The 18,812-nt window shown below is 44.5% G+C and overlaps 1 protein-coding gene across 4 annotated transcripts in view; it reads left to right on the top strand.

Moving 5' to 3' along the window:
- The window catches only part of ARHGAP26 (Rho GTPase activating protein 26), a 563,256-nt gene extending 550,000 nt beyond the window's left edge, over positions 1–13,256 (top strand). For all 4 annotated transcript variants that reach the window (XM_088838588.1, XM_088838587.1, XM_088838586.1 and 1 more), the window contains one exon: positions 7,052–13,256. In XM_088838588.1, coding sequence (XP_088694714.1) covers positions 7,052–7,140 — 89 coding nt within the window. In that variant the 3' untranslated portion in view covers positions 7,141–13,256. The remainder of the gene's footprint in view (positions 1–7,051) is intronic.
- Positions 13,257–18,812: the final 5,556 nt, after the last annotated feature.

Raw genomic sequence — 18,812 nt, 5'->3', positions numbered from 1 at the left:
GAAAAAGCCCCTGATGCTCTTATCATTCACAATGACAGTTTTCCTTCTTAGCTGCTAATACAAGCTCTGGCTAGCTCAGCTGGGCAGTAGGTACTGCACTTCAACACCCCGGATCCTGGCTCTCTGTAAGGGCCTTGAGGTCCCAGCCAGAGCAGAGATGGGCTCCTGGGGAGCAGCCTTGAGTGCATCCATATGCAAGGGGGCTTCCCCACTGTGTGGCCAGCCCCTGCTTTCAGCACGGCAGAGATAATAATCAGGCTTGAGGTGATAAAATGGGAAACAGGTCACAGAGCACCTGGGGAATTCCCAGGTCACACTTGGTGGCCCTTGATCTGAGCCGGCAGGGCTGGGGGTGAGCCCACAGCACCTCATGTATGGTTCTCAAAGTCCCCAGAGCACTGTCCTTAAACCTTTGCTCTATTAACTTTCATTTGGGTTCTTTAAAAATCAAGGTGCACAGACAGCAAGCCAGGCCACCTCTCCTGTCAGCAGCTGGAGCTTTTAGGTCCTGGCACACCTGAAGATGAAGGGAGTTCACTGAAGGTTGTCTAGCCATGTCCTTGGCGAGTGTCCCTTGTGAATAGGCCCATGTGCGGGGGCATCACAGCCCAGCCATAACATGACACAGTTTTCATGGCAGACAAATCAGTGGGCTGCGTGCACGGGCTCTGGTGCTATGCTGTCAGCAGGGAAGGGGCTTCTGTACACACATGAGCAAGATTTGAGAGGTCCCCACATCTGGTGGTAAATCCAGAGCTTAAAGGTCTGTCTTCTAAACCACAGTTCACTACAGTACCCCAGTGGACAAGGGGCTGCTGTGTTCCTATCAGCTATTCACTCTGACAACACAGAGGACCCCTGATCCCAGGGCAGAGTGGGTTTAAGCCCACAAAAGTTCTGTGTAAGCATGTGTGTCTTGTTTGGGACTCTTCTTCCTGAGTTCAGCTTCCTTCCATTTTTTTTTTTTTTAGACAACTTTATTGAGGTAGCCATATACCATGTAATCTACCCATTTAAAATGAACATTTCTGTGGGTTTTAGTATATTTAGAGTTGTGCAACCATCACCATTATCTCATTGCACAATATCTTCATCACTCCCAAAGAAACCCTGCTCCCTTTAACAGTCATGCCCCATTTATCCCAAGCCTGCTGCATCCCACCTAGATATCTGCTCATCTACTTTCTGGCACTATAAATGTGCCTGCTCTGGATGGTTCATGTAAATGGAATTATACAGTACAGGGTCTTTGTAACTGACTTCTTTTACTTTGTGTTATAGTTTCAGCATCATCTATGTTGCTGAACCCCATTCCATCCAGAACCCCATTCCTTTTTATGGATATACCACATTTTGTTTATCCATTTATCCATTGATTCAAATTTTGATTATTTCTACTTTTTGGCTCTTTTTATGAGTAATGCTGCTATAAACATCTTCATACAAGCTTTTGCGGGGCCACAGATTTACCAACCAGTCTCTTTGGTGATATACCACGGCATGGGCCTGCTGGGTCACATAACGTTTAACTGTTGAAGGAACTGCCCAACTGATTTCCAGCAGGGTTATACATTTGGCATTCCCCCGCTTCTTTAGTTTTTAAGTCTCCTTTTTGAAGTAGTTTAACTAGCCAACTGAAAAAAGAAATGATATTTGATTTTTAACTGCCAGGTCCTTCCCTTCCCAGCAGGTTCTGTGACTGCCCCCGCCCCTCAACTCAGTAATTGTCTTAACCCCACAAGGGCCGGTGATAGCAGGAGAGAGGCAGAGTACTTGCCCGGCCTTCCTGTGGTCTCTGGGGATCACAACAGCATTACTGACACTAGTTTCTTTTTAACCAGCAATGCCAGTGACCTTTCCAGTTCCCTGAAAGGCAGAAGGCCACATTAAGCCCTAAAGACAACACTTCTCAATGTTTACCAAGCTGCAGTCAAGGAAGGATCTGACAAAATGTTGATCTAGTTTTTAATCTAGTTGGTTGGTAATGTTTTATGGCTTCCAATTTTTAGAAAATGCTATTTAGGCCCTACTTGCTCCATCCCTTTACCTCTTTAAAGAAAAGAACTATTCACATGTCAGAGAGACTTTTTCCTTGTTCTCTCGCTCAGCAATTTGTTGCTGAAGATTCTAGGTAAGGCCTTAGGAGTGTGAGTTGCGCTCTGTAGTTGTCAGATTAAATCATCAGATCAATCAGAAGGAAGTTTTCTAACGACAGAGCTAGAGTGAGTGAGTGAGTGAGTGAGTGAGTGAGTGAGTGTGTGTGTGTGTGTGTGTGTGTGTGTCTTGTGTTTCTCAGGATCAAGAAGAAGAAAAGAGGAGAAAGAGGGAGGGGCTCCTTGAGGGGAAAGTCAGTTGTTCCTAATGATTAATCTCAAAGCCTCTGGATTCCAGGGGCCTGCTGTGAATCTGGAGAGGCTGCTCAGTCAGCTCTTGGACTTTGTGCCATGGGTAATGGCTGCGCAATACTCGGAAATAACTCCAGGGTCAGCCCTTGCCAGTCTACTAGGAAACTGTGCATTTCACCAAGAGCACCTCGGACAGTAACTGGAAAGAGAAATAACTGGTGTTTCCAGGAACATTAGTCATCTGGAAGCGGTGCAATTAGTGATACCTGCAAAATTCACACGGCATTCACTAAAATTGGGTTCCTGGGATGCTTTTATCCAAATGTGAGATGGGCTGGATCCTTCCTTCCTGGGGTACAGGGTGCAGTGGTGAGTGCAGACAGGGCCGTCCCAGATTTCCTCTGCTGATAAAGGACATCTCAGGCAGTGGGGTTCCCAGAGAATTTCTCAGTGGAGTCTTTTAGCCTCCCCACCCTCTCCATGCCTCCCTCAGGTGTTTCTACCAGCTGCCTAACTGGTCTTACTGCATCTGCTCCTGCCCCACAACCCAGGCGCTACACAGCAGCCAGATGATCGTTTAAAAATGGAAGTCACATCACGTTGTTTTCCTGCTTCTGGTAGCCTCGCGTTGTTCTTAGAATTATTGATGAGCTCCTCCAGGTCCCACCCCTGCCCTCTGGCCCTCTCTTCCCCCGCCTTGATACATAGCAGCCTCTGAGTCCTTCTTTATGTTCTTAAATAGGGTCGGCAAACTGACCTGCCAGTGAAATCCAGCCCACTGAGTGTTTTTGTAAATAAGTCTTCCCTGGAACACAGCCACCCACGGCTTGTGTTTCCATATCGTCTGTGGCACAGCAGTGACAGATTTGAGTAGTTACACACTGATGATCTGGCTTTTTAAGAAAAACTTCCACAGCTCTGCTCTGAAATCACAACCAGCTTCTCCCCATCTTGGGGCCTCTCACTTGCATTACCCACTGCGTGGCCATCTACTTTGGATCATTTAAGTTTTAACTCTTCAAACTGTTGGCCACCCACCCATATCCCTATCTTGTCCTTATCTTGTCTCGTTCTCCCCTCATCAGTTTACCTAAAATTACATGCTTGCTTACTATAGATGGCCCCTCCCCCAGAGCAGAGTCTCTTCTTGTTCTGTACTGTGTACAGAATGTGCTACGTAGTAGGTGCTGAAGTAACATTTATTAAATGAGTCCACTCCGTCAACCACACGGGGGTCTGCACTCCTCCAGCTAGTGCTGCTTCCCCTTGGGGCAGCCTGCTGTCAGGATCTTAGGACACAGTTGCTCCTTGTCCATCGTGAGTGAAGGAGCTGGGAGAGCATGAGTTGCCTGAGCAGGGGTGTATGATGTGAATATGGACTGAGCTGAGAGAGAGTAGTTGGCAGTAAGCACACCCATGTCAGCAGCAGCTTTTATTTGTTATAATGCTGCTGGAGAGCTGCCCAGGCAGCTCACTGCAACACCTTGTGTGTTTATATAGCATAGGGGACACTGGTACAATTCAGAAGGTTGGATGTTGGTGTGATTCAACCCAACAAGTACTTACAAGCATCTTCAGTGTCTGGGGAGCATTAGGCTAGGCCAAAGTGGTAGTACTTATGGCCTCAGAACCTGGGGTCAGATGTCCTGTGTTCAGCTCCATCTCTCCATCATCTGCCAGCTCTGTAATTGGGACTAGAAGTTTCACTTCTCCGAGTCTTTGTTTCTCATTAGTAACATGAGGATAAAAGCAGGAGCAACTCTGTAGTCATAGTGAAGATCAAAAGAGGTCCTGCAGGGGAAGCACTTCACAAAGGGCCCACCAGTTAGTCTCCATGGGCGCCATCATTCTTATTCTCAAGGATCACCTCCTCTGGTTGGATACGGATGAGATATAGTGGGAAAGGGCTTGGTTTCTGGGATCAAGCAAACTGGGTTCAAATCCTGGTTCTAATGTGGTACCCCTGCATGAATCACTTTCCCTCTCTGAGCCTTAATGTTTTCTCCACTATAAAATAGGGGTAATAGTAGTACAAGGTAGGATCGTTAAGATTAAATGAGTCCGTCTTTGAGTCCATGGCTTTCCCAGTCACCATTTGTAGGTGTTAGCTTCTTTCATTGTAGCTCACCAGAGGAGAATCAGTGAAATATGTTGAGTGATAGAATGCAAACTAAAATGCACTGAAAAACTAGTTAGGGAAAACAAACTTAACACATTTGAACAACATTAATAAGACCTGTGAATAATATGCGGTATGTACGGTGAGCATGCCAGGAACCTGGGGAAGGGAGGGAGCAGGTAGATGGCATTCCATGATGATATTTATGGAGGAAGTGGGGCTTCAGCTGAGCCTTGAAGTGCGAGGAAGGGAAACAAAAGATGACAGAAAGCTGGGGGTTCTGGGGCTGCATCTTTTCTTCATCAGTTCTTATTATCACTTAATTGCAGGGGCATTTTGGCACAGAGGTCAGAACTGTCTGTGAATGAGTTAAAATGCAGATCTCTGGGCCCCCTCCTCAAGATTCTGTAACCCATAGGCCTCGAGGCCTAGGAATCTGCAGTTTTAGTGACTGTGCAGGTGCTTCTGTTGCATGGTCTGGTGCCATGCCTTAATGAAGCCTAACTTGCTGACTCCACCGTGTCAGCAGTCTGACCCAAAGGCTGCGTCATCCTCTGCCGTCCCCCATGGCATTTCTCTCATTCTTTGGTTTGGAGGGCCTCCATTGTCTCCTCTGATTCTTCCCTTATTCTGCAAATTCCATTTCTAATGTTTGCACACGTTACCATCTCTGCACCTGAGCTGTGTTTGAACACAGGAACAGAGAAAGTCTGAAAGAGATGGACTCAGTGTATCCAGTAGAACAGCAACTCAGTGAAGAGCTTTGCTGTTAAATAGGAGGTGTCTTTTTCAGGTTTTTAATGTGTGTGTTGATTTATTCTTTCTAGGTCTTTTGTTTATGGGAGTGAGTTTGATTTGTTTGGTTTGGGTTCTGGACATTTGAGATTTCCCCCAGCTTAGGTGGTTGTTGAGACCAAGTTGTTGAGACTCAAGTTTGACCAGGAAAGTCCTGCTGACCAGTCCAAATTACTGGTCAAATGATGCAGGCTCCCCTACTGACTCACCCATGCTGAGCATTTACTGTGCTTTCTCCATGTTGGCTCCTGAACCTCCAAAAGAGTCCACTGAGGGGAAGAGAGTTTTGTTTTTGTTTTTAATCACCACTTGATAGGTTGAAGAAACTGAAGTCATCTTGACAATATCAGCTGAATAGATGAGCAGGAGGCTGGGGTGTTTGGGTGCTAGCGTTTCAGTGGTGGGCTGAGAGAGCTTGGTCATTGGAGAGACTGCGTTGCTTTTAAGCTGTGTTGTATTCTTTCTTCCATGGAACTTCTCTCCCAAACTCCTCCTTGTGTGGTATCATGAATCCAAAGTACCCTCGCTATTTGGATCTATTCCTAGAGAAACAAAAACATGCAAACATGTTGGAGGCCAGCTCATAAGTGTTTGACCTTGTCTTTTCCTACAGAAGCCTTCAAAATCGAGCCAAGGTTCACACTGGTCTCTGTCAGCCTCAGCGGCGATCCTTCTGCTGTTTCCGCTTGGTCTCTTTGGTCTCTGCTCTTCCTTCTTTCCCTACAGACCAAAACTGGAGTTGTATCGTAGTGTTGAGGGTGGAAGTGCTTTTCTAAAATGACCTCAGGAAGTCATTTAATTAGCCTAGGAAGGGAATGGGGGGAATTCATTCTCTCCAAACAATCTTGGAAAACTTGGTGTTTTCCTAAAATGTTAGGAGCAAATGAGATTTGTTGTTCACCGAACAGTGATTTGTATATTCCCAATTCACAAACATGGACAGCCCCCTCTCCCAAGTCCATGATCCCTTCTTTCTCCCTTACTGCTGTTGACTGCTTTGCGGACTCAGCTGGATTGTGTGTGTAACTTTTACAATGTCACAGTGGTTTCCATGGAGATGGATTGTCATATCACAGAACACTGGGTATGTAGTCTTTGGATATGGAAAAACCAAAGGGGTAGAAATTTTCTAAATTGCGATAGAGAGGGAGGGGACAGCTCTCAGACTTGTATATAGGAAAGAGGAAAACTGAAGAGAACAGGAAAGAAAACTAAGGAAGGGTATGGCTGGAAACAAGAGAGGGTCATTCAAAGACTATAAGATACTTTTTAAAAATTCAGAGGGAATTTGCAAGGAAATTGGAAGCAGAGGTTAGGATTTGAAGGGAAGTAAAATGATTAGGAGCTAGCTGTCTTTAAGGACTAGCTCTCATCAGTCCTCCGTGGGTACTTTGCCTGGTACATAGTCAGCACTGGGTGCGTAGATGGATGGATACGGAGGTAAAAGTAGAGAGGGAATATCATGACTGTGACCTCTAGCCTGAAAAATGGAAATGGTACTTCTTTATAGTTAAAATCAGAAACTTCGCAAAGTCCACGAAACTCCTAAAATTGTAAGTAGAATTAAGTGTCTGTGTCTTTTCTCCTTTTAATTATTTAGAAAGTTCTGAATGACTTTCACCAGGTTCCCCCAATGGGTGAAAACCTCTGGTTTAAACAAGTCCAAGAATTATGTTCCTTAACAAGCAACGGCACTCAACCTGTAAGCTTCCTCCGCACCAGCACAGTCCGTAACCCTGCCTTGCCCTATGTGTAACGTCATCATCTCTCTCTCTCCTCACTTCCTATACAGTGCATCCATCCCAGGAGCCTGGCTGGTTGGAGGGGACTCTGAATGGAAAGACGGGCCTCATACCTGAGAACTACGTGGAGTTCCTCTAACCAGGAGCCCTGGCAGAACTGCTGAGCTTTCCACGGTATCCATGACAACTGCTGATTCCAGTGTTGTGGACCATTGCTCTTTGCCTCTGAGAAATACAGGGTGATTGACTCTGCTGCTACGTGTCAGTGCGAACGTTTTCGTAAACTCTGGTGTCACGCATCCCCGTGATCATCTCAGCTGACATGCGGTGATACTGCAAGAAACAGAAGGAAATCAGCAGAGGAGGCCATTTGATTTTGATTACCACGAGAAAGGCTTACAGGGCCATGTCTCTTATTTAGCACCCTACATGGGGTGTGCTTATTTTGTTTTCTCAGTCATGCAAAACCCAACCTTCTGAAAAAGAAAGTAAGTGAGATACAAGCAGTCCCCAAGAGCATGCAGTGTAGCCAGCTCTGACAGGGCCGGGCAGTGGCCTGAGATCCAGGCTGGGTCCACTGCTTTTGTTTACAGTAGACACTCACTCTACCCCACCTCTAAATACTTGAGCCCTGCAGTGCTCCAGGCTGCTGGGTCTGTTTGTTTGCATGAAGGATGGAGAGGGGTCATGGCACTGGTTACGCAAGATCCAATCTCACGATCTCTCAAGCAGCCATTGGCCCAGCATCAGCAGAATTCTGTCCAGTCCTCTCATGCAAGAGAACACACACACTCCAGGGCCCCCCTCCCAAGCTGGGAACTTCTCTGCCACCGAGGGCTGCCATCACCTCATAACCATGGTGACCCAGCCTACTCTAAACCAAACCAAAAAGTAACACAAAATCTTTGCATGACATATTTTTTTTTGCCTCCTCCCCCTTTCAGTCATTTTTTGAATGGTTTTCCAATAACCTGGTCAAGTTCTGGGCTTTCCTGATGGCTCAGCTGGTAAAGAATCCGCCTGCAATGCAGGAGACCTGGGTTTGATCCCTGTGTTGAGAAGATCCTCTGGAGAAGGGAAAGGCTACCCACTCCAGTATTCTGACCTGGAGAATTCCATGGACTGTATAGTCCATGGGGTTGCAAAGAGTCGGACACAACTGAGTGACTTTTAATTAACAAGGTCTACTTGGGGGCAGATGGAATAGCAGCTGAGAACTGTTCCCTTTCTGATGAATTTCAGCAGCACCAGGATATATTTGGAGCAAACTCTAGTAACCTCTTGAGATTAAATTACATACAGGCTTAATATTTCTGTTCTTGCATGCAACTCGTGTCTGTTTTCTAGAGGGCAACATGCTGCCTCCTAAAGAGGGACACCCTCTATCTCTCTAATTCCCTCCCATTCACCTGTCCCTCCCCCTGCCCTTGCCTGCCTCTAGCCTACCACTGACCAGCTCCCCTGGCCATGCCCTGGGTTGCTCAGCACTGGTGTCCTGGAGGTTTTCAGGCATGACTCCTGAGCTAATAACACCATGGCCTCCAGTTTAAAAGGATATACATGTTCACTGCCACTCAGAAAAAGGGAATTGTTTCTCAGGCTTTTGGGGCATGAGACTAATATCATAAGCCATTGTCATTTAGGAGGACGCCACAAAGTTTGGGCATGGAAGGTGGGATGGGTACCTTCTGAGAAAGAGGATTTCCTGGACCAGAAGGGGCTGGGTCTGTGGAAGACCACCTTGGATGGGGAAGTTTGGCCTGGACATTTCAACTCCACTTGGCTTCCAAAGAAGAGAGTCCCAGTATTTCCACACTTGAATGTCCCTGCAAGAGTGATTCTGGGCAGACCGACTCCAAAGTGAGGGACTGTGAAGCTCCCTGGGAGCCCTTCAGGAATGGCATCCTTGTTCCAGAGTATGTCCTGCTTCTGGAATTCCTCTTGAGGGAACTTTAAAGAAGAAAAGAAAAACTTGAATTGTGTTGAATTACTGTATCTTTTACATTTTTTTGAAAAGATAAATTTGTAAATAGAGTGATTTGAAATACTATATGGCAAAGTTTTATATTTGATATTCTTTAAGCTAGTTGCTTCACACATTTAAGCTTTGATTGCTGAACAAGTGTGTACATGAGGCAGAGAGGCGGACACATGGTCAGAGAGAGCCAAGGTCAGCCCCTCTCTTGCCTTGAGGAAGAAGATATTTCCACATATTCTTGCTGGTTCTTGGTGGTGGACCTGGCACATTAATGGTGTTCAGTCTTCTTTATCCAGATGTGGTTTTTTAAACATTTCTTGGGCTTTGGATTTGGAGATGGAAAGAGCATCTTCAATTAACTTTTCCAAGAATTCCTACCCAGTAGTAAGCTGAAGCTCAGGATTTAAACAGGTGAGGCCAAGGGTTAGTTTTTGTTTTTTTTTTTTTCATTTTTCTTCTCAGGTGTATTTCTTGGTACCCCAAAGTACCAGGACAGAAGATGGGATAATTGTGTGCTCCTTGTATCTTATTCTTCTGGCATCTTATAAGGCTTTATAACCAAGTCCAAGCTAAAATTTGCAAATGTTGTGTGTGTCTAGGTTCTAAGAAAAACTGGCTTAGAATATTTAGTTCTTGATATGCTGCTTCTTCCTTTTTCCCTAAACATGTTTATTCATCTCAGATTTCCTCTGGCTCCAAAATAAGAAAAAGAAAAACTCCAAAGAGGGATGGAGATTGTGCTATTATAGCTTTCTAGATGACTTTAAAGGTAATAGGAGTTTGTCGTGATTCATTCCATCAGCTCAGGGATGACACAGCTATTACCCAACCCAGAGCAAGTGAGACACTACCAATGGATGAGGGAATAAGAATTAAGATTGGAGAAGACTAAGATAGGACTCAGGAGAGCTATTATTGAAAACCCAAAAAGAAAAGGCACACAGGGGCAGCATACATATCCTCCTTGCAGACTTTGAACAGCTTGGGGACCTGTTCACAGGGGCCAAAGGGGACCACCACACTCTGTACGACTGTGCTTTCTAACTAGAGTGCAACATAATGCTTTTAATACATTTGACGTTTTAGATCACCTGCCCCATCAGAACCTTAACTGGAGCTACTGTGGGGGCAGCCAGAAAGACCCTGGCTTCCAGAGTTCCTTACCGAAGCATACCTGTAGACATTTGGCCCCACCTTGACCACTTTGGAAGCATGTCCCTCCCTCCTCAGTTGGCCCCGATTTGAAGCTGAGGGAAATTGGACTGGCGCCAATGGGAATTTTAGGTAGAGCCCTTCCTGGCTTCTCTGGGCAATGCTGGGCCCTGACAGATGGCTGCTGTGCTTCCCTTTCCCTGGCCAGGGTCCCCTCCTCCCCATCAGCTATAGAACTGGAGACACTGTTCAGAATATGAGCCAACAAAAAAGAAGGAACTTAAAGACTGAAAGTGGGTTTTGCCCTCCACTACCTTTGCTCCCCACTTCTGACTCTTGTCTTTTGGAAGAAGGAATGTTAGGGCAGATTAGAGGAGTGAACTGGGTATCAGAGTGGAATACTATGGACCAAAATCTCTGAGCTTTCCCAGGAGTCTCATGTTGCTTTTGGAAGGCCCTGGGATCAGGTAGGCAGACATAGCCTGAGTCTTCTGCGGGCATCAAGATCAGTCTCTCACTCCTCCTCCAGGTACTCCCAGAATTCCATAGATACAGAATACCAAGTCTTGAGAAGACAATTAGTTTCACATTCTTCCCCCAACTCCGCAGGCAAGTGAAGTCCTGACTTGCTTAAGACTGATGATATTCTCTTCTCTTCAAATCTGAACATAGAGGCACGGATCCTCTATAGCACTGCCAGCCATGGTGTCCCAGCATTGGAGCCAGTTTTTAGCTTGGTTTTTTAGTATTTCTACAGATGATACGTATTTCCTTATGTCAGACCAAATTGGGTTTTGGTTTTTTTTCCAGCATAATTCCAGTTCATGTCCTCTTGCTGAGTCCTTTTTGGATAGAGAGGCAGAGAGCAAGACAGAAAATGGAACAGTCAGGTATTGGCCAACTGGTATTTGCTACACAAAGTCATGCTAGTGACAGTGTCATTTCAGGTTTGCAAGACTCTGAAGTTACGTATGTCATGCCTGTAGCTCAGATGGAGGTCCTTCTGCCATGAGAGTTTGTGTCTCTTGAAAGCAGCCACCCCAGTGACACCAAAAACTATTTTGACTGTGTAGATTCTAAAAACATCCATGATTGAGGAGTAGTGAGACCGAAATAATCGACTGAAGTAACATGATCAACCACTCATGACTGTCTATTGGCACATTTCATCTTCTGGCTCCTGTTTCCAAAAGAAGCAAATCTGGACCACTCATCTTCATAGACACAGAACTCCTGGGTACAACAGTGGCTGTCATGGCATTCACAGTTCCCCCTAGCATTGAATGTTTTATGAGCAATCATGTTACCCAAGTAGGTAGCCAGCGTTGAGGAAACTCGACAGCCTCTTGACTACTTGACTTTGAAAAGAATGGCCTGGGTGTTCTTCTAGGGAGTAATCTGTCATATCTGGCAAACTTGACTGATTATTTACCTAGACAACCCTGCCCCACTCTTTTAAGTCAGCTGGGTGTCCTCTCACACACCTTGTGTCGGCATTTAAAAAATGTATCTTGTCGTGCTTCAAATGTGTTTGACAGTCAGGCTGGTGTACTGGGTGCAGAATCACTTTTCTCTGTAGCCTCCTAATGACAACAGCCATGGAATAATGGACCTTGCACAAACCTGAGACCTTGCACAAACCTGAGCATACCTGAGACCAGACTCTACCAAGTCATAATTAGCTTTTTCCTTTTACTGCCTACAGTACCTGTCAACTAAGGAACTTCCTAGAGCAGAGGGAGAGGCCATGTAGAGAATCCGCACATCATCCAGAGCCAGCCCTGGCTAAAATGTGGCCTCCTAATGGAAGGACTTGTATTCTTAGAAGAAAAAAGATTGGGTATAAAGTAATGCTAGTAGCAGAAAGGGATAAACCATGCTGAAGAACTGTGGATTTTTTAAAGAAAGATAAATGTAGATCTTAATAGGGGGAAAATCTATCACATGAAAAGGTCGCAACTAATATTTTACAAAAGTTTTACAGGACACTACAAGATGAAAAAATCTTTCACGGCAGAATGCCTTAGCAAGCAAGGCTAAGGACCTTAGCACAGTTCTGGACCCATGTTAGTAAAGCAGTTACTATTACATCAGAATTCTACTGAGTGTAGTCAGTGAGAACCAAGAGTAGTGATAAAGTGTCAGAATTACTGGGCAGTCCTGGAGGGGCCAAGACATTCAGCACCTTTCCACACCAACCATTTCTATAGAATTGTCCAAACAGACCCTGCATGCAGCTTCTTTGGGTATCCAGATGCCAGGGTCAACCTTGTACCTGTGAAAAGAGGTTCATCTGGTGATTCTTAACTGTATATGTATTAGTATGTGTTTGTGTGTGTGTGTGTACAGCTCACATTTACGTATATAACGACACAGACTCTCTTCTAGAAACCCACATAAGCTGGCAGTTGCTAAGCCTTGACAACCTTTACAATTTAAAGGTCGAGAATTACAGAAACAAGAGAGGCTGTTGAAAGACGATCAGAATGATCAAAGATGTAAATTAAGTGCCATTTTGAAATTTTGTTCATATTTATCAGATGGTTACTATCTACAGCTATATTCCTTATTAACTTATTAAGAGTCATGTTGAAAAAAAAGATCTAACTCATAAACAGTAAGTCATTCATACTAGGATAGTGTTCACAAGCACTCTAAAAGATATTTTGTCCATTACTTTGAAGAAAATATTTGCATGTTTAGTTCATAATTTAGGCTACCTTTGAGTATATTATAAAGTGCTGTGTGATATAATATCAATAAAGTACTTAAGAATGGCACTTTAATGTTTTTTAAAAAACCATAAATGCACTGTTTTAAACTTCAATTCAGTATTGAATATTGACTGGTGTGTAGAATCCTATTTCTTAATTAAAAAATAACTTGTGACTAGAATAGAACTTTTCCCCTGTTATTCATAAAACAATTTTGCCATGTTTGGGCTTTAGAACAAATGAAAAAAAACTGTGCTTTTGCGTCACTTAGAATATCTATAAAGAAAATATAGTTTCTGTTCAGTGGCCTCTGAAACTGGCTTTCTTACATTTGGTTGGTTTATGTGACAATCTCTGTGAAATGAGTGGAAGTATGATTTTTGAATTAAATGACTTTTCCATTTGGTGGTATGTTTGTCTCTTGAATTTCTGACAAAAGTTTTGTTTTGACGTGAGGCATATTTTAATATTTGTTTCGAATAAGCAAAGACCATGATCAGAAGTTACAAGTGTGGTCTCCTGTGGTCCCTGGCAACAACCGCTGTGCTGATTTCTGATGTGCTCTGGGTAGCTCTGGTTTCCTTTAGGGAGAGGTCCACTGCTCGAGAACTACAATTAAGCTGCGAAGAGTCACATTCCAATGACTGTTTCTGAATTTATCTCCTGGGAAACATATTTTATTCTTTCTAAATTCAGTTGTCAAATCAACCATTTTCTGGAACTTCCATTAACAATCTAGAATAACCAAAGAGCCAGAGTGCAGACAGTCCTGTCACAAAGCTGGGTGTGTCTCCCAGGGTTGTATTAATAAATCAGTTACTTGTGACATGTTGTCCCAGGCCAGCTCATGTTACTGAGTTGTCTCATTCATCACGTCCCCTCCAGGTACATCCTGAGTTGCAGCCTGGGAGCCAGGTTTACAGTGCACTCCCAGCTTCTGCTATGAGAGCACAGGAGCCAGGACTTTGGGAATGGAGGGCAAGGCTTCTGATTCCGGAAGCTTGCCCTAGGCAAGCAGAAGGTGAGTGAGTAGGTGCCTGGTTCTGAGGGATGCCTGTTTGAATATGTGGGTCACATGTGAACTGTTTATCCTGTCCTTGTTTGCCACTTAGTAAGGGCTGGTTTACCACAGGAACAACACAGATTCACCGCACTTTCTTCCTTCACTGAGCTCATACCCTACCCTGGAAAACTGGCCCAGCATCTGAAGCATCATACATGGGTGGGGTCATAGGGTACCTGGGTGAGACCTTCTGAGTGGCACATGTAGACGACTGTTGCCAGCATATGGAGAATGAAATGAATGTGCGGATTTGTATCTTATATCTATGTCCTTGGTTTGTCCACCAGACTCTCTTCACTTCCACTTTCACATCTCTTTAATGGGAAAGATTTTCATTTTCTTGTTGCTTTTAACTGCCCACTCAGAACAGAGCTCACATTGTGTCATGTCTTGTGATTGGTTTGGTGTTTTCAGTTATTTCCAGCCATAGGATTGATCCTTCGAGTGCCTTGATTAGACATGGACTTGATTGACACTTGAAATCATGTAAATGAAAGATTTTCTTAGATCTCAAACATGTTTGCACTTTGGGGAATTAAATCAGAAATCCTTTTTTTCTCGATTCTGTCTCAACCTCTACTCATACCATGTGTCTCTCTTACCCAAATGTGTCAGAGTCTTTGGCTCGCCCTGCTTTTAATAGCACTGTGCTAAGCTGCAACTCATTAACTGTGCTGGGCAAGTCAGGATTGCCTGAGTTCAGCCTGCACAGCATCCAAGAGAGCCTCTAACCAACACAGTTCCTACGCGGGGTGGGTCAGGCTCATTGCCTGGGAGAGTGAGCAGCCATGCCCAGCCAGGCTGCATCTTTCAGAAAGTCACCTGTGTTACCTGGTCACTGTCTGCCAGTGGGGACCAAAGCAGTATGGTTTTCAGTTGAATTGATCAAACTTGACTCACTGTATCACACAGCACTTGGCAACTCCTGACACACTGGGTATTGTAAAGTGTCTTGTGTCATTGACTCCAGGAGGCCTGCCCCAGCCTCTGTTCTCTAAAACCCAGATAGCCAATAGGCCTTCCTGAGGCCAACCAGCAAATCAGTCAAGACTTGAATTCATAGGTCCTTTCTCTAAGCACCAAATCACATTTGATGACTTCTTGTTCTTCTATGCATCCTAAAACTTAAAGTTTTTTTTTTTTAACATTATAGCTGTATGTTCTTTTGCATTTGGTGGAGTAGATTATTGAAAATACTTTATTATTAGCTTTATTCTGTGTTTTCTGAACTTTTATCTATTAAAAAATGTGGGAAAGTAATTCCTGCCTTGCCAGTGTTAGATGAAGGGATGACAGTGAAGGGGAACCAGCCTTCTTTTCTACCTTTTCTCTGAATCACACCATTTTGCCCTTTCAAAGTACTTTTTACCTAAAGTGAACTCATTATTTGTCATCAGATGTTTGGCATTGTATGTCACCCTCTTAATACCTCCACCAGGACAGGACCTGGCACCTGGCACGTGGCAGATGCTGGATGGCCCTTTGGGGGTGCTGACCTAGTAGCAGGAGGCAGGAGAGCACTGCTGTGGACTCTGATCCCTCCTTCATGTCTTCTCTACACTTCTGGTTGAAAGAATGAAGTTGGATCATTAGACATGGGTGTTTGAACACACAGTAATGTTGTGGTCCTTGGCAAGCTACTCCACTCACTTGTGTTCCAGCATTCAGGCTTGTGGGAGAGACTTCCCAGTCTCCTTTCAGACACACAGCCACATTCTTTCCCAGCCTCCTTGCTAGTGCTTAACACAGGAAACCATCTGGATGACCAGCTGAGCAAGAGCCAAGACCCTTCTCAGTCATCTGAACTACTTACGGGTGGTTTTATGAAGTTCAGATCAGACTGGAGACCTGTCTTCAAGCAAACCCACATCAGAATCACCCCTAAAATAAGAAGTCTTCCTTTTTCACGACCCTTAGAGGAAATTCCACACAGTCCTATGGGAACTTGGCCTGGTATCTAACACTCTCACCAAGGGAATTCTGTGTGCAACTGAAGTTTCCCAGGATGCAGCTTCGGTCCATTTCCTTTCTGTGTAGAGAGGAGCCATCATCTTTTTAGAGCAGTCACCCTCCTATTTTCATGCTACCATTCAACAAACACTTGACAATGACCTCTTATGTGCCAGGAGCTATTTAGACCAGGAAGTCTAAATAGTCTAAATCATGATCTCTGTCCCCAGGGAACTCAACAGTTGGCCTTGTTGATGACTAGTGTACAAGAAACAGAGTTTACCATGTGCTATTGCTACACTTGCTGTGTGTGGCAGGTAGTCTTGGGCCTGAGGGAAGATTGATTCTTTCTCTGAGAAACAGGGACCAGAGAAATCTTCACAGAGAAGTGACATTGGAGATGATCTTGAAAGATGGATAGAAGTTTGCTACTTAGGCAAATGGAAAAGTGTCCCAAGCACAAGGACAGCAAGGACTAAGGCATGAAAGGGAGAGAAAGACAAAGCAACAGAGAGGTGAGATCACTATAACATGAGGAGATAAGGGCTTTCTGAGAATTGTACTCCTACTCCCTTAACCTTTAGGCTTCTGTCTTCTCTCAATAAGTGACAATATCGGCTGACATTTACCACTGTCTTACTAGGTACCAGATACTACTATACATGCATTGACTCACTGAATCCTCAAAATATGTGAATGAAATACTATACGTACTAAGAGTACTTCAAGGCTGTATATTGTCACCCTGCTTATTTAATTTATATGCAGAGTACATCATGAGAAACACTGGGCTGGATGAAGCACAAGGTGGAATCAAGATTTCCAGGAGACATATCAATAACCTCAGATATGCAGATGACACCACCCTGATGGCAGAAAGCAAGAACTGAAGAGCTTCTTAATGAAAGTGAGAGAGGAGAGTGAAAAAGTTGACTTCAAGCTCAGCATTCAGAAAACTAAGATCATGGCATCTGGTCCCATCACTTCATGCAAATAGATGGGGAAACAGTGGCTGACTTTATTTTTTGGGCTCCAAAATCACTGCAGATGGTGACTGCAGCCATGAAATTAAGAGACGCTTACTCCTTGGAAGGAAAGTTATGACCAACCTAGACAGCATATTAAAAAGCAGAGACATTACTTTGTCAACAAAGGTCAGTCTAGTCAAGGCTATGGTTTTTCCAGTGGTCATGTATGGATATGAGAGTTGGACTATAAAGAAAGCTGAGTGCCGAAGAATTGATGCTTGAACTGTGGTGTTGGAGAAGACTCTTGAGAGTCCCTTGGACTGCAAGGAGATCCAACCAGTTCATCCTAAAGGAAATCAGTCCTGAATATTCATTGGAAGGATTGATGTTGAAGCTGAAACTCCAATACTTTGGCCACTTCATGCAAAGAACTAACTCACTGGAAAAGACCCTGATGCTGGGAAAGATTGAAGGTGGGGGGAGAAGGGGACGACAGAGGATGAGATGGTTGGATGGCATCACTGACTCAATGGACATGAGTTTGAATGAACTCCAGGAGTTGGTGATGGACACGGAGGCCTGATGTGCTGCAGTCCATGGGGTCGCAAAGAGTCGGACACGACTGGGTGACTGAACTGAACTGAAATACTATAATTTTATAGATGAGGAACCTGAGCATCAGGGAGATCACACAAGTTAGGAAGTGGTGAAACTGAAATTCCAACATGGGTCTGCTTTTAGAGCCCATATGCTCTTAATTTTTAAAAATTTCTTTATAGATACGTGTGATTTTACATAAATACCACACTTTTTTAATGGGGTGGAAGATTTTCCTTCCACTTTTGACTTAGTTCTTCAATTCTCCATTCCAGCCCCCTCCTTAGAACTATGTCAGCCACCTCTTCATGCCCTTTGCAGTAGTGAGCCCTTCAGAAAGTACAGCTTGGCTTTTCAGTGGCTGGAGTAAGAACAGGATGTTTTGGTGTTAAAACCTTTCCTCCAAGGAGCCCTTTGCTCACTCATCTTAGGTGAACTGCTCCCCTCCCCACTTGTGGAGCCCTGTGCAGACACTACCAGTTCTCTGGGCAGCCCCGGGGACTCCAGCTGCAGTCTTTGGCTGGTCCCAGCATCCGTGAGGACACAGAAAGGAAGCAGTCCCTGCAGAGGGCTCAGCCATATTTTTCTGGCTAAGAATAAATAATGTGCAAATTTAAAAAAAAATTTTAACAATTTGAAAATGGTCCCTTTTCCCACCCCGATCCAGCTGCTGATGACAGACCTTCAGGCTCTTCTGAGACTGCCAGGGAAATCCCAGGAGCATGTGTCTTCTTGTGGGAGAACCCGTGTTTCTAGCCTGCTCTATTAATGCACCAAAATAGAGAGTTTGGGGCATTTTAACTCCCTCTTAAGCTTCACAAGATTTTAAAAATTCAGAGAGAGGAAAGAGCATGAGAACTAAAAGCAGACAATGGGTGAGTGCCTTTAGGAGACAGAAAATATCTGGGTTCCACTAAGATCTGCTTATTGGGTAAGACGCTCATCCAAGTCTCTAGGGAGTGGGGCTGACCTGTTACATGTCAAGTGAGCTAGTCAGTTTCATTTAGGGAGCACTTCCATTATACTAATTGTTGTACATGCATCATCTCATTTAATCCTCAAATCAACCCTATCAAATAGGTACTGTTGGTACCCTCTCCTGCAGAAGAGGCAGCCAAATATTAGATTGGGTAACCTGTTCAAAGTCACTGAGTTAATGAGTAACAGAGCAGAGATTCAACCTCAAAAGGCAGACACCTACACTACCCCAACTCTGGGGAAGATTTTAGGAGCTTCAGCCCTCCAATGTACTTCAGTCTTCTCACCCTGAGGGGTTTCTTGTTGTTTTTGCCTCCTTGGCAGCCAGTACCCCTTCTAATGCTAACAGCAGCTTAGTTTTTCTTTGGGGAATCCCCCACTCAGGTTCCATGGGTTTGGGTGGGCTGGCAT

This window comes from Moschus berezovskii, chromosome 8, assembly GCF_049115385.1.
Source record: "Moschus berezovskii isolate FMDL1 chromosome 8, NW_MosBer_1.0, whole genome shotgun sequence".
In the NCBI taxonomy this organism is placed as follows: Eukaryota; Metazoa; Chordata; class Mammalia; order Artiodactyla; family Moschidae; genus Moschus; species Moschus berezovskii.
Note: the sequence above shows the minus strand (reverse complement) of the source record. Positions and strands in the feature narration are given on the sequence as shown.